General features: G+C 53.3%; 1 protein-coding gene and 1 long non-coding RNA gene across 3 annotated transcripts in view; one reads left to right on the top strand and one right to left on the bottom strand.

Annotated features, from left to right (window-relative positions):
- Window positions 1-750: 750 nt before the first annotated feature.
- SPINT1 (serine peptidase inhibitor, Kunitz type 1) lies at window positions 751-13,146 on the bottom strand. 2 transcript variants are annotated; one of them, XM_077127479.1, is made up of 11 exons: window positions 12,519-13,146; window positions 11,762-12,306; window positions 4,738-4,865; window positions 4,357-4,495; window positions 4,046-4,264; window positions 3,885-3,911; window positions 3,430-3,555; window positions 3,262-3,312; window positions 2,316-2,486; window positions 2,072-2,119; window positions 751-1,660 (listed from the first exon to the last, which is right to left on the bottom strand). In XM_077127479.1, the coding sequence occupies exons 2-11, from the start codon at window positions 12,225-12,227 to the stop codon at window positions 1,455-1,457; spliced, it is 1,581 nt and encodes a 526-aa protein (XP_076983594.1). In that variant the 5' UTR covers window positions 12,228-12,306; window positions 12,519-13,146; the 3' UTR covers window positions 751-1,454. The 2 variants fall into 2 exon arrangements, with proteins under 2 accessions (XP_076983594.1, XP_076983596.1); XM_077127481.1 differs by having other exon boundaries at window positions 4,094-4,264; window positions 12,519-13,140.
- LOC143655938 (uncharacterized) overlaps window positions 12,350-13,907 on the top strand; it is a 22,073-nt gene continuing 20,515 nt past the window's right edge. Inside the window, exon 1 of the long non-coding RNA XR_013162345.1 lies at window positions 12,350-12,606. This is a non-coding gene — a long non-coding RNA (uncharacterized LOC143655938). The remainder of the gene's footprint in view (window positions 12,607-13,907) is intronic.

Here is a 13,907-nt window from a genome sequence, read left to right as displayed (position 1 = left end):
TCACAGGGTTGTGTGCAGTCAGTGACTTGAGCTGTGTAAAGCACTTATTTAGTGATTTCTTTGTATCAAGAACTCTGTATTTGTCTTAATACCAAATTTCTAATGACTCAAAGTGCCTGGTATATAGGAGCTCAATAAATTGCTAAATGAATGAATGAGAATAGAGTTCTGGGGACCAGGAATGAGGGTCAAAGAACAAATGGAGGGGTGTGGGTTGGAGTGGAGAAACTCAACTGAAGGCAGGAGCTGGGGAAGGGGCTACATTCCTGCGAGGAAGCCGATGCCTTGCTTCTGAGGGTGGGGAAGGGAGAGGGCACCTGATTAGGCCCAGATGGCACCCCAGTCTCTGCCACCACACCAAAGGGAATGGAGATAAAAGGCCAGGGTTCAAACCTGTGACCCTTCCTCCCCATCCCCATTTAGGATAAGACCTGTATCAGCCTCTGAACCGGCTTGCTGGGAGCCTCAAACCGGGGAGAAATGATGCTACAGAGCAGCAAGGCAGCATTTCTGCCCCCAACCCCCACAGCCTCTTCACCTTTCACCCCTCCCCTCTGGTGGTCAAACTTGGCACTTGTTCCACCCTCAGGGCCTGGGGCAGTTTCGGGAGAGGTGGGAAAACCTGCTGAACAGGGTGGCCAAAGCCTGAACCAGTCGGACAGGGCGGTCTCACCCCCCCCCCCCCCCCCCCCAACACACACCCCAGCAACCCTGTCCCTTTCCTGGCCCACAAAAGGGAAGCAGAAGCCCCACAGATCAAACCATTTTATTATACTGTGGGGGACTGGAGCCTGGGGGAAGGTGGGGGAGGGCGTGAAGGTGTGATGTTGGGGAGCCCCTGGAGGCCGAGGTGGGGGGGCCTGAGGAAGATCCAGCCGGGCCAAGCCAGGCTGGGGCTGGCCAAGGTCAGAAAGCTCCATTTTAGCAAAAAGGAAAGAGAAGAAGCAGAGGTCAGAGAATCACCTTTCACTCCTCTTCACCCACCCCTACGGCATTAAATAAACAAAAAGCAACTCTTTACAGCACAAAATATACAGGGAGGTCCATCCCCGAAGCCCTGGAAAGCAGGGTTGGGGCCTCCAGCTTCTGACATAGCCTCAGGCCCCCTTCCCATCCTGAGGCGTCCCTGGGGTGAGGACAGGTAGTTTTGAATAAGAAACAAAATTCCATCTTCCTCTGAAATCGTAGGTGTGATAGGTCCATCTGCATTTGAGACTCTGGGATCAAGGGTTTTCTTCTCCCAGACCCTTGAGTTTTTGCCTAATCGACTGGCCTGAGCTCAACTGAGCCACTCCAAGGGGCACTCTCAGAGGCAGAGTAGGCCTGGGGGAGTGGTGGGGACGAGTCTGGTCCCAAAGTTTTCCCTAGCTCAGGTCTCCATCTTGGCGAAGACGAAGCAGGGCTAGGCGAAAGCTGGCAAGAGCCCCAGGCTGAGGGGCAAGGCAGCTCCTGGCTCACAAGGGTCGGGTTGTGTGGTTATAGACCAGGTGCTCTGTGTCCTCAGCGGTGGAGACTGTGGAGCTGGCGGGGGTGGGTGGCGGGTGGTGGTGATCCCGGCGGAAGCCCTTCCTCTGGTTCTTGAAGAAGCAGTAACCTAGGAGGGCCACTACCACCACGATGCAGATGACCAAGAGCACCACGACAGCCACGGCCACAGAGCCTGGGGGGAGGAGGTGCAGGAATAGGGGCTGCCAGGGCCTGCCTGGTTCTGACGCCTCACCCCATACTGTATCAAAGTGACCGAGTCAGAAGGGATGCCAGCTGTGGGAGGTCATGGGCACCCAACTCACACCGTCCAGCACGTGAGTAGCCTGCCAAGCTCCACCCGGGAGTTCAGAGGGGGAGATTCTGGTGGGCCTGGGCCTCGGCTCCAGCCTGCACTACCTGAAGGAAGCCTGGGGAAAAGCCTGGGACTCTGAGGCAAATACCTGGCATGCAAAATGTTATATTTCCCTCCTGTGCCCATGGCAGGCATCACTATTTGCAACCTCAGGCTCCTTCAAAACAGCAGTCACAAGCAATCACATGGGGTTGAGCCTTGAGAACCTTGGTGACAGGGCAGAAGGCTTACCTACATTGGGAATGGGGCTTTCCCGCCGCAGACCAAACACATCCTTCTCTGCAAAGCAATGGGGGAGAGCCTAATTAACACCAACGGCTCTGAGACTTAGCAGCTCTATAGCGTCCCTTCCTCCCCAACGCCCACTCCAGGTACTCTGACGATGGAGGGGTGACCAAGCCAAGCCTCTGGGCAGAGCAGAGGGGTCTGGCTATGCCCTTTCTCTCCCTGTTTTCCACCCGCCAGCCCAGCTCACTGGAGATGCCATGACAGGACTCAAGACACTGCTGCTCCTCTTCGAAGTTGTTCTTGTTGCCATGGCAACCGCCATAGGTAAAGCGGGCACAGTGCTCGCTCAAAGGGTCGTAGTACCAGCGGGGGATGCTCTCCTGGCAGAACCCCGTGTCCGGCACATCCACACAGTGTCCTAGGGGGTGAGGGGCAGGCAGAGGGTGAGTGAGTCCATGGCCCCCCAGACGTGGGGGCCTCGGGGACCCCAGGAACATCTGGCCCAGGGCAGCACTGCCCAGAAACAAGGGACATCAATCCTGGGCAGTGATCCTGGGCACAGAAGGAAACCACACTGACTCATGGTTATTTCCTAATTTTCTTTCAACTTTTCTGATGGCGACAAGGAAGAGGTTTAAATTTTTTTCTCAAACACTGGCTGACTCTACATTTTTAACAAAGAGGGTGGGCCTTAGGGTCTGTGGCAGGCAACAATGTCCAGCTAAAACTGATGAATACTGTTTTATTATATTTATTTTTATCATTAGTCCTCAATTTGTGACAAGTAACAGTGGCTTTCCACTTATCATAGTAATAAGATATTTCCTTTTAAAAATATATTAAATTTTAAAAAATTAATTGATTTATAGAAAAAATGTTAAGTAATATCTCAGTGATGTGTGGGCATGGCTAAAGTTCTGAAGGTGTTAAAAGAATGACTGGTGTGAGGGAGGTATATGAGAACCCTATTTTCTACAAGATTTTTTGTAAACCTACAACTGCTCTAAATAATAATAATAATAAAGAGAATGGCTGATGTTTGGGCAATGTAAGACCAGAGAAGAGAGCTCCAGGAGCCCCCTCTGGGCTCTCTCTGCCCAAGCCCTTTGGCACACTGATGGAATAAGAGGCAAGCAGGACATGCTGGCAGTGTCCCTGACCCCCAGGGGCCTGGGATGGTGGGGGTGTCTCACCTTTGTCATTGGAGAGATGGATGCTCTGGAGTTCTTCAAAGCCACTGGTGTCTGCAGAGATGAAAGGTCAGAGGCACATGTCCAGGGAGCATCTCCCAGGGGTGCAGGGTAGTGCTGTAGGGACCGCTCCCTCAGCTGCCCACCCACTTTCCATCTCCCAGGCCTCACATTTGTCACAGGCAACCTCGTCAGAGGCATCGGGGCAGTCAGGAGTACCGTCACATTCCAGGAAGCCATCAATGCAGCAGCCATCACTGCAGCGGAATTGCGTGGGCTGACAGGTACCAGAGCACACTGCATGGGGGCAGGGCGGGGCGTAGTCAGGCTCAAGCAGGGGCCGACAGGTGCAAGGCTCCACCACCCACCCACCCAGCCTCTCTGCCTCCACATGGCAACATAACATGTCTCCTATTCCCTTTCCACAACCTCTCAAACCTTGCTTCAAGCAAACTGGGTGGACCCTGAAAGGAGGATTCTGGGCTGGTAGAGGTAGGTGTCCGGACCCTCCACAAACAATCAGGGCAGGAATAGGCTTGGGCAGAGGCAGATTAGTCAGGAGTGTGGACAGCATGTGCTGGAGCCCCAGGGGGGGTGTGGAAAATAGGTTAAGAATCAAAGCCCACCTGGATGTTGTCTTTCCACTGAGAGACCTGGGAAAGAGAGAACAGAGAAGTGAGGGAAGGCAGGGCCAGGCCCCAGCAGGGACGAGATGACCGGGGAGGTGGTGTGGGGGTCTGGGAATGGGGGTCCCCCCAGCCTTGACCGGTAAAGAGAGAACACCTACCCTCAGGTAAAGTCACCTGAGACCCAGAGCCACCTCTCAGAGTCGCACCTTGCACTTCCCGGCAGGCTAGCTTGCACTCTTCTTCCCGAAGGTAGTTGTTTTTGTTGCCCAAGCAACCTCCATAAATGAAACTCTTGCAGAGCTGTTCTGTGGGGTCGTAGTACCAGCGGGGGAAGGAACCCCGGCAGCGGCCCACTTTGTAGGATGCAAGGCAATACTCTGGAGGAAGGGGAGCTTGTGAGATGGGGCCTGCGGGTCCAATCAGCAGAGCAGAGTGGCTCCAGGGGCTGCCTCCCCACTGCCTCCCTCACCTTCTGTCTGCTTGGCAGACAGCACAGTGACCGTGACATTGGCAGTGTTCTCTGGCTGGTCTGGGTCGGTCACTGTCAGCTGGAACAGGTAGGTGCCTTCCTTGAGACCCCACAGCTCCACCTGGTCTGGATCTTTTCTCTGTACACAGGAGTGGCCATCAGGTCAGCTGCCATCTGATGCCCTTGGGCTGTCCCAGGCCCTCCAGCCACACACCCGCCCCCTGGGAACAGCAGAGGGACTTGGTACAAATGCAACCTCAGCTTCTATCTGCTCTACCTGAGGCCAGCCACTGGGTGGCCCAAACCACCACCACCACCAAGCCCCCAGGAAAGAGACACCTGGGGAGCAGAGGTGGGTCAGAGAGCCAGCCCAGTCCTCACCTCCACCCTGACGGCCGTGTCACCCTGCAGGAGTTGCCAATCTGAGTTCTCTACGTCCTTCAGCACCAGGGGTTCCTGGGGTTGTACCTTCAAGTCCATGCCTGCCCAGGCCTTGGGGATCCGGGACCCTGGGGAGGGTGAGAGGGTGAGGCAAGATTAGGTCAACTGCCACTCAATGGACCAGGTTTCTCCCTGAGCATGGGGAGGGCAGGTGGCAGTATAGGCCATGCCTAGACCAACTTAGGACTCAGCAGCCTGCTTGGCGCGCGGCTCCAGCACGCAGCTAAACCGTTTTCCTGTCTTCGTTCAGAGATATTATGTCTCTGGTATGCTGAAAACATTTTAAAACCCATTTTCTAAAGCAAATTACTAAATAGCATGTGCCATCTGATCCCATTTAGGGGGAACTATATATATATATATATATATATATATATATATTGTGTTTTGGAGGGGTCTTGTTCCTATTTTTTATAATAAGTATGTCAGTGCTAATTGCTTTAAAATGTTAAAGTCACAATATTTTTAAAAACTAAATAAATGAATATGTGATTAAACACCCAAATCCCTTGCTCTGCTGGCTAGAGGCTGGGGAGGCCCCTGATTGCTGCTGTGAAGGCCACCTGGATAGAGCTCGTAAGCTGTCATGGGAAGCCTGGCAAGGCCTCAGTGTCCCAGAATAAGCAGCTGCAGCATGAGGTGCCTCTGCCACCTCAGACAGACTGGACCTCCAGGTACAGGGGTTCTGAGGAAGCCATGGCCTCCTCCAACCTGCCTGTGTGAGGCTTCCTCCACTCTCAGGGATAGGGGCTGGGAGAGGGAGAAAAGCACAAAGCAGGATTTCTGCCCAGTTTGGGTTGAATAGTGGCCTCCCAAAGATAAGTCCCAACCACCAGAACCTATAAATGTGAGCTTATTTGGAAAAGCCAAGGATACCAAGAGGAGAGGAGATCATCCTGGATCATCAGGGTGATAAGTGTCCTTCAAGAGGCAGAAGAGAAGACACAGAAGGGAAGGCCATGTGAAGACAGAGGCAGAGACTGGAGTGATAAGGCCACAAGCGAAGGAACGCCCGGGGCCACCAGGAGCTCGAAGAAGCACCAAGCGTTCAGAGGCAGTGGGCCGTGAGGACACCTGATTTTGGACTTGTGGCCTCTAGGACTGTGAAAGAATAAAAGTCTGTTATTGTAAGTGACTGAGTATGTGGTCATTTCTTAAGGCAGGCCTAGGAAACTAATACGTTATCCTTGAGAGGATTACAGTCCAGTTGGGGAGATAAGATAAAAGCATGTAAAACCCAACACCACCAGGCAGCATGCCATAAGTGCACATAGCCAAGGCTTGGCCAGCCGGGGAAGGGAGGGCCTTTAGCAGGCTGGGGAGATATGGGAGGCTTCCTGGAAGAGGGAGAAGGGATTTTGTTTGCTTGTCTTTGTTTGTAGGGAAGAGCAGGAGGTGTTCCTGATGACAGCAGAAAACAAGCCAAAGCAAGGAGTTTAGGCTTTATCAGGGTAGCTGGTAGACTCAAAGGGCCCTGGATGCTAGGCCAGGATGTCTGGACTTGGGCCCATAGCAGGAGTGACATTCTGACAGATGCTGACCCTGAGCAGGGGAAATCAGGCTCGGGAGGCCCTGGCTGCACTGGACACTGACCTACTAGATACATGACCGCGGTCCAGGAGTCCTAAGGAGGGAGCAAAGGCTGAAGCAGCAGCTGTTTACCAATTTCTTGGGAAGTATTTCTTTTTTTTTTTTTTTTTTTTTAAGAGAGAGGGAGGAAGGGAAGGAAAGACAGAGAGAAGGAAGGAAGGATGGAAGGAAGAAAGGGAAACATCTTTAAACATTTTCTTGTTTTTTTTATTATATTTTGTTTGTTTGTTTGTTTCTTACATGGGCTGGGGCCGGGAATCGAACCGGGGTCCTCCGGCATAGCAGGCAAGCGCTCTTGCCCGCTGAGCCACCGCGGCCCGCCCGAAGTATTTCTTTTTAAAGTGATGCCACTTTAGTTGGGAAATATCATCCTTGTACTAGCAAGGGTGAGGAAGATGGGCAGCAAGGCAGAGGAAGATGTGATGTGATGCCATGTGATAGAGTACAAGGAGAAACTTCACCTCGGGTTGGTCCTGAGAAAAAAAGGGGCTGTTTGACCTGACAAGTTCACCCCCACAGGCTCCCGCTTCCCTGCTCTTCTGGGTTGTACTGCCCGGCCGCTTGGTGGTCATTCAGCATATTTCATTCCCTGAGGTGTGATGGTGCATCCATGTCCAGCAATGAAAGGGTACAGGATAAGTCTGGGTGTCAACTCAGACCCTAGCCAGTGTGGGGAACTCAGCGAGAGGGCATTTGGGACAAAGCAGGGGACCTGAGGAGGGCTTTGGGAAGTATTTCCATGGGGCAGGTAGTCTGGTGAGTGGACCAGTGCATGACGGATACGACAGGAGTGGTCTGAGTAGGAAGGCCAGCCAGGGGAAGGGAAAGGAGCATGTGGGAAACAATGCCAGGCGATGCTTTCAGCTCCTGCACCTGCCAGGCTCTGGAAACTGGGAGGTAGAGCCCAGCACAGGTTGAAGGAAAATCATACTTAGAGGGGGCCAGTTTTTTTAGAGAAGTTGAATTTGAGGAAAAGACTATATAGAGTCTTTAAAAGAACTGACCAGCAGGCAGTGGGACATGTGGGTGGGAGCTCCAGAGAGGCCAGGGTTAGAGACAGATCTGGAGTCATGTTTCAGTAAGCTGCCACCTGTTCTGTGTGTGTGTGTGTGTGTGTGTGTGTGTGTGTGTGTGTGAGAGAGAGAGAGAGAGAGAGAGAGAGAGAGAGAGAGAGAGAGAGAGATACCATGTTCGGTACTCTACCTGCATCCTTCACATCAGGGGTTGGCAAACAGTGGCCTGTAGGCCAACTCTGGCCCACCACCCATTACATTTTTAATGGTTGAGATAAATTTTAAAAGGAGAATAACATTTCATGACACAAACATTACACAAAGTTCAAACTTCAGCATCCACTGTAACATAGCCACACATATTGCCAACAGCTGCTTTCCCTTAACAACGGCAGAGATGAGTAGGTTGTGACAGAGATCAGATGGCCCACAAAACCTAAACTATTTACTATTTGGACCTTCATAGAATAATTTATTGACCCATGATCGACATCACCTCCATTCATAATCACCCTGCCACAACTGCAATCTTGCTCCTCTTTACTGCTGAGAAAGTTGACATCAGAGGTTAAAGGACTTGTCCAGGGTCTCTCTGCCACTAACTGGTAGAGCTGGAATTTTAATCCTGGTCTGTGTAACAAGCTCTCCTCAAAACATTTATGCTTACAGATTGGCTTGCGTGATTCTGATTGCTTGCATAATGTTGAGGTTTTGTTTGTTCCTGTTTCGTTTTAGCTTAGTAATACATGTACATACATAAAATTCAAAAGGCTCAAAAGGGTAGTGAAAATTAAGTCTCCCCTTCTCCTTAGCCATCCAGGTTCCTCTCCCCAGAGGTGTCCATTTTTACCTTTTTTGTGTATGTGAATATCTAGACATAGCCTTTGAATTCAAAAACATGCAAGTTCCTTTATCTTGTTTTTCCCTTAACACAGACTGGAAATCATTCCATAGCAATACAAAAAGAGCTGCTGCTGCTTCTTTTTTTTGCTACCTAATATTTCATTGTATAAACACACCACAATTTATATAATTGATTTAATCCGTCTCAGTTCATTTAGATTGTCTCTCCCCACTTTTTCTTTTGCTACTAAGAACAAAACCATACTGTCTCAGGTTTTTTATTATTTAAAACAGTATCACAGTATTCAATTATAGGATGTGACAGACATTATTTCCCATTCTTTGATATTATAAACAATGCTACAGTGAATAACTGGCCAGTGAGTGGTTTTACACATGTACACGTATAGCTGTGAGGAGAATGCCTATAAGTGGTATTGTGTCAAGGGTCATGAGTATTTAAGGTTTTGCTAGACAAGAGGTTCTACAGAAAGTTATGTCAAGTTTAAGAGCAAGTGCAAAAGAAGAAGAGAAGAGTTAAGAGCCACTGGTAGGAGGCTGAGCCACAGGGTGTCCTCTTTGTGGAGGCAGCATCAGCACAGTCAGTGGGGAGACTCAAAGAGGATGATCACAGCAGTCGGAAGACCAGGACACACAGTGACAGCAAACGGAGGGGAGGGGAGAGTTTCCAGAAAGAAACACCTTCAATGGCACAGACACCTACCAAAATGAGAAGGGATCTGGGTTCAGGGCTTTTAGAGTCAAACAAGACAGAAAGGCAGGAACGAGAAGTACCTGTCTTGAGCCAATCCCCAGCACTCAGTGGCTTGGCTGGCAATCAGGCAAGGAGACCAACAGGACCTGGCCCTAAGATGGCCCCAGAGAGACCAGGAGGAATTGTAAGGGGCAGTGACTTGGGAAGACCCCATCCCCCTCCTTGCATTTTTTCATTAAGTAACTAGGTATTTGAGAAGGGGGAAAGAAGACAGGCTACCTGTAGTCCCACTGGTCCCCAGGGTGGAAGTGGCAGGCATAACATGTCAGACATACCTGGGTCAAATGAGGAATATCCCACCCCCACACAGCCCTTTCCTCTCTAAGCCCCAGCCCCAGTGACCAATGCCCTACCACTCCCTTCCTCTCATCCAAGAGAGCAAAGGGTGACAATAAAGCCAGGTCAGCCTCCAGACCAGCCCCCCACCCCCATCCCAGGCCTTATAATATCTCCAGGGAAACACAGGCTCCACCTCCTAAGGCCATTCCTCCCAAAGAAAGAGAGGAGAGAGGGGAGGGCAGATGAAGGGGAGAGGAGGAAGGAGTCAGTTCCTCCAAGCTTTTCTGACCTCCCACCGCAGGAATCTGGACTGGACTGGACTGGACTGGCAAGGCTGCAGGCAGGGGAAAGGGAAACAAACCCACCCTGGAGCGGATTTCTCTACTCAACAGAAGAATCAACCCCCACCTTGCCTGTCTCCATCCACTGTTTGCCTCCAAGGAGGCCCTAATGGTTTTACAGTGTTCTTAACCCCAACCTCTCCAGTTGAGAATGGAGCCCCTGACACACACACACACACACACATACACACATGCATGAATCTTGCCCCTAACTCCCCAAAAGAACTGCGCGCACGCGCGCGCGCACACACACACATGCATCTTGCCCCTAACTCCCCAAAAGAACTGCAGCACAGTGAGAATGCCTGGAGCCCACACTCAGTCCAAGCCCTACCCAGTGCCCTAAACACCCCAGGAAATCCCCAGCTACCCTGTCTATGTCAAAGAGGCTGATTCTGGGAGTTTCCCATGAGGAAGGTTGCTCCCAAGGCCGTGTGGCCCCAATCCAGCTCAGCTCCCTGAACTCAAATGCTCAGCCCCAGCATTTTGGGCTCTGACCCTGGAGTGGGACTTGCAAGGGGGCCTCTGTTGGAACAGGAAGGGCACAGGCAGTGCAGGCCAATTAGAGTCATCACCACCTACACCATCTGCCACTTCCTTGTAGAACAGGCTTCAGTCCTGGTCCAGCGGGACTCAGTGGCCTGGGTTGGCCCAGAGATGGTGCCCCTCTCCCCAAAGCCCCCCCTCCCACCTCTCCTCAGAGACACAGGAGAACCACTGGGAGGACAAGGAGAAGTAAGGGTCCTCAGTCTTGGAGGAGGACTGGTACAGGAAAAGGTGAGAGAAGAAAGTCCTTTCTCCACTTTCCAGGATTGAGCTCATCTCCAACCCCAGCCTGGCCCTGGACCCTGAACTCCAGTCTCTGGTCCTATAAAAGGCTGGACTGTTCTGGATCAGTCTGGTGCTAGGTTTTTACTAGAAAGACAGTCTCCTGAAAAACAGCATAGGCCTTTTAGAGGTCACCCTGGGTTTGTCTCCTAGGTCTATCATTTATTGTCAATGTTTTTCTGGGCAAATTATTTAACATGTCAGTCTCAGTTTGCTAATCTAGAAAGTGGGATAACTATTACCAGCACCTTTTCAGAAGTTGTTCTGAGTCCTCAGTGAAAGAATGCGTGTGACAGCACTCGGTAAACTGTAAAGTGCTAACAGAGGTCAACAGTCGTGACCCTCCCTGCCCTGGAGCCCTGCCTGGCCTCAACAGCTCTGGAGGGGCCCTGATCCCAGATGACTGCTCAATCCCAGAAGGAAAGAGGAGGAGTCCTCACCCCATTTTGCTCTTATCCCTGGACATAAACAAAAGGTGCGTTGACAGCTTGGCTACCAGATTCTCAGCAGGGAGAGCTCATTCCAGAATCACTGGGGCACATACATGCACACGCACACACACACACCTGTGGGACAGCTGACATCTCTCCCCTGCTGGGTACACATGGGTGGACTGATTCACTCAGGACCCTCCTCACCCCCACCCCAGAACCTCTAGGTTGCTGGGCCCACAACAAACTCCCTCTGGGTTTGGGTCAACCCCATCCCTCCAGCAGTCTGTACCCCTCAGCACCAGCCATGGGGAGAAGTCTTACTCTCAGGATGCCCACAGACTGAGCTTGCCCAGGACTTGGTCTTTAGTCACTGGGGTCTGATGGGTTTCCCCAATACCACTAAAGGGCCAAACCGTCCCCAGAAGGATGCTATTTAGTCCTAAGCCCAATCAGGGGAGGAGACTATCACGGGCTCACTTGGCAGGGCCTCATGGTGCCCAGGACAGTGCTTAGTACAGGGACACCTTTCTAGTCTCAGGCTGTCTCCAGATAGCTCAAGACAGCTCACTCCCTGTCTCGGTCTATTTGCACCAGAAGTCAGGAATCAAGGCTGGTGGCCTCTCTCCCTTACACACCCCCAGAGTATCGGCCTCTGAACATCCTGAATTCAAAAGCCAGTCTGGTCCCCTCCCCACTCAGGTGCCCTTCCCTTTGTTTACTGCTTATACTACTTCGAAGGGGTTGGGGTGTTACCGGACTCTCCTTGTTAACTGTTTGTGAATTCTCGCCTCCCCCAGGACTCCACAACCAGCTCTTTTCTGAATCTCCCAAATCCATTCACCCCAGCACTCTCCTTCCTACCTTTAAAGCTTTGGATCCGCAGCTCGCGATAGGAGCGGTAAACCTCCAGCATGAGGTAGTTGATGAAGCCCGCCCTGGGCGCGAACTTGCACACGAAGTTCTGCTCATAGAGGCAGTTGAGGAGGAAGCAGGCAGCGACCGCGTCTTCCCCGACGTCGGGCTGCAGCTCTACCAGCGCCAGGTTGCAGTTCTGGGTGGCGCAGCAGGCGCGGACGCAGTCCCAGCCACGGCGAACCGCGGGGGAGCCCAGGAAGGTGGCCCCGTTGCTGACGGAGGCCTCGAGGTCGAGCACAAAGGCAGGCACCCCGGCGGTGAATTGGTTCAGGCAGGCGTCTCCCGCCGGCAGTCCGGGGGGCGCGGACGGCGGCCCGGCCTCGGTGCCCCTGAAGCCGAGCGCGTACAGGAACCACAAGGCGGCCGTGGCGGCGGGGATGCCGGGCTGGGTGAGGCGGGCGCCGGCCATCATCCTCCCAGGGGCCGTCGCCCTCCTCCCCAGGGGGTCACCTTCACAGTGCCAGCCTCTGGTTTCCGACGGAGCTGGAGATCTGAGAGAGGGGAGGGGACGGGGGAGGAGACACACCTGATCAGCCCCGGAGCCTTCGAGGAAGGCGGGCCGGCGCAGAGGAAGTGGAGGAGGGCGAGGGCGCAAGGAGTGCCCAGGAGTGAAGGGGGCACGAGAACACGGTCCTCCCACGCACTCTCCAGTGACCCAACCGCGTGATGGACGGACAGTCGGACAGCTGAGGAGCTCACGTACCCAGACACGCGCACCAGCGCAGAACAAAGCGCCAAACACGCTCGAGGCCCTCTCGTTTCGCGGTGCCGGGCCCCGGTTACCTACGCAGGTGAGTGGGGTGGGGCCGGGCTGGCCCAGGTTCCGGTCCCGGCTGCCTGCGCGGCTCGGGCCGGCGCTTCCGCCCCAGTGTCCGGTGTGCGGCGGGGTAGCCACCTCCTCTCTTTAGTTTCTGATGAAACTGAGTCAGCGCGGCCCGGGCGGGGCCGGACAGTAACCCCGCGCGGTCTTCCCCGCCCACTCCCGGAGCGCATCCACCCGTCGGTCCAGCAGAGCTTCCGGCCGGGTCTTCCCGGCAGCCCTGAGATGCCGACCCCTCCCCACCAGCCTGGTACCCCGAGAGGCTCGGGGTCTCTCTCCCCGGTTCTGCGGCCTCTCGAGGTGGCTGCTGTACGCCAACTCCGCCGGGTGCCGCGCGGCTCCCCCGAAGTGACGCTGCCCCCGACGCTCCAGCGAAGTCAGGCTCGCGAGGGTCGGGCGCTCTGGAGCGGCTGCCTCCAGGTTTCCTGTCCCCTGCCTCAGGTCTGAGGTGCTTGTGAGGGGACCAGGGGAGGAGAAATGAGGGAAAGCCCGAGGCAGATGGTCTCGGCGTTGATCGTCAGCCTTCGGGAAATCATTTCCAATTCGTGATTGGAAGAGAACCTGGAAGGTGTGGGGCTGCGCCTTTGAATCCGGGAATCCGGGAATCCGGGATGTGTGCTCCAGCGTCCCGGCCCTTGCCAGCTCCGGGAAGTCCTTCTCTTGGCCAGAGTGACTCCAAAGGCTTCCTCCTTGACCAGCAGTGGTTCCCTTTGCTTGAGGCTATTCCCCTGGTACTAACTTTTACCTTCGGGTGTCTGTCGGAGCCGAGTGGCTCCTGTAGGCTCTGAGCTCATTAGTCGGCTGTACCTTCAGTCTCCCACAAAGGGCGCGCTCCAGGTCAAGAGCTGAACACTTTTCTCTCCAGTGAAATTGCTATATCCATCCTCTTTGGAAACTTCTAGCTTATCACAGGCTCTAGCTCGCCAAATTTCATGCCCTTCACGAAACTGGAATCTATGAAGACATGCTCATTGCTCTTCCCAAATGGAGAACTCCTTTTAAAGACCAATTCTATACTGGGCTACATTAATACTCCCCCCTCCCCCAAATATTTCACACCTTTGCATGATGGCTTAACCTCCCCACTCAATAGTGCTGTACTTACCATTCTCATCTAGGGCAGCTGTACCTGGTAGGTCCTGTAGCCAACACTTGGATCATTTTCTTTACTGAACTGCATTATCCCTCAGTTGCCCAGTTGGGGATGAGAATCTGGAGTCCTTTTCTCTGGATTGTGGGGGCTTTTCCTCAACTCCAGGCACAGTAGTGGGT

This window comes from Tamandua tetradactyla, chromosome 14, assembly GCF_023851605.1.
Source record: "Tamandua tetradactyla isolate mTamTet1 chromosome 14, mTamTet1.pri, whole genome shotgun sequence".
Lineage (NCBI taxonomy): Eukaryota > Metazoa > Chordata > Mammalia > Pilosa > Myrmecophagidae > Tamandua > Tamandua tetradactyla.
The sequence above is the reverse complement of the archived record's forward strand: the minus strand, read 5'-3'. Positions and strand labels throughout refer to the sequence as shown.

Coding starts and splice junctions, on each gene's coding strand:
- SPINT1 (XM_077127479.1), bottom strand. CDS start 12,227: ATGATGGCCGGCGCCCGCCTCACCCAGCCCGGCATCCCCGCCGCCACG. Junction 4,866..11,761: donor GCGGATCCAAAGCTTTAAAG/GTAGGAAGGAGA, acceptor CACCCTCCCCAG/GGTCCCGGATCCCCAAGGCC. Junction 1,661..2,071: donor AAGCCCCATTCCCAATGTAG/GTAAGCCTTCTG, acceptor TCCTCCCCCCAG/GCTCTGTGGCCGTGGCTGTC.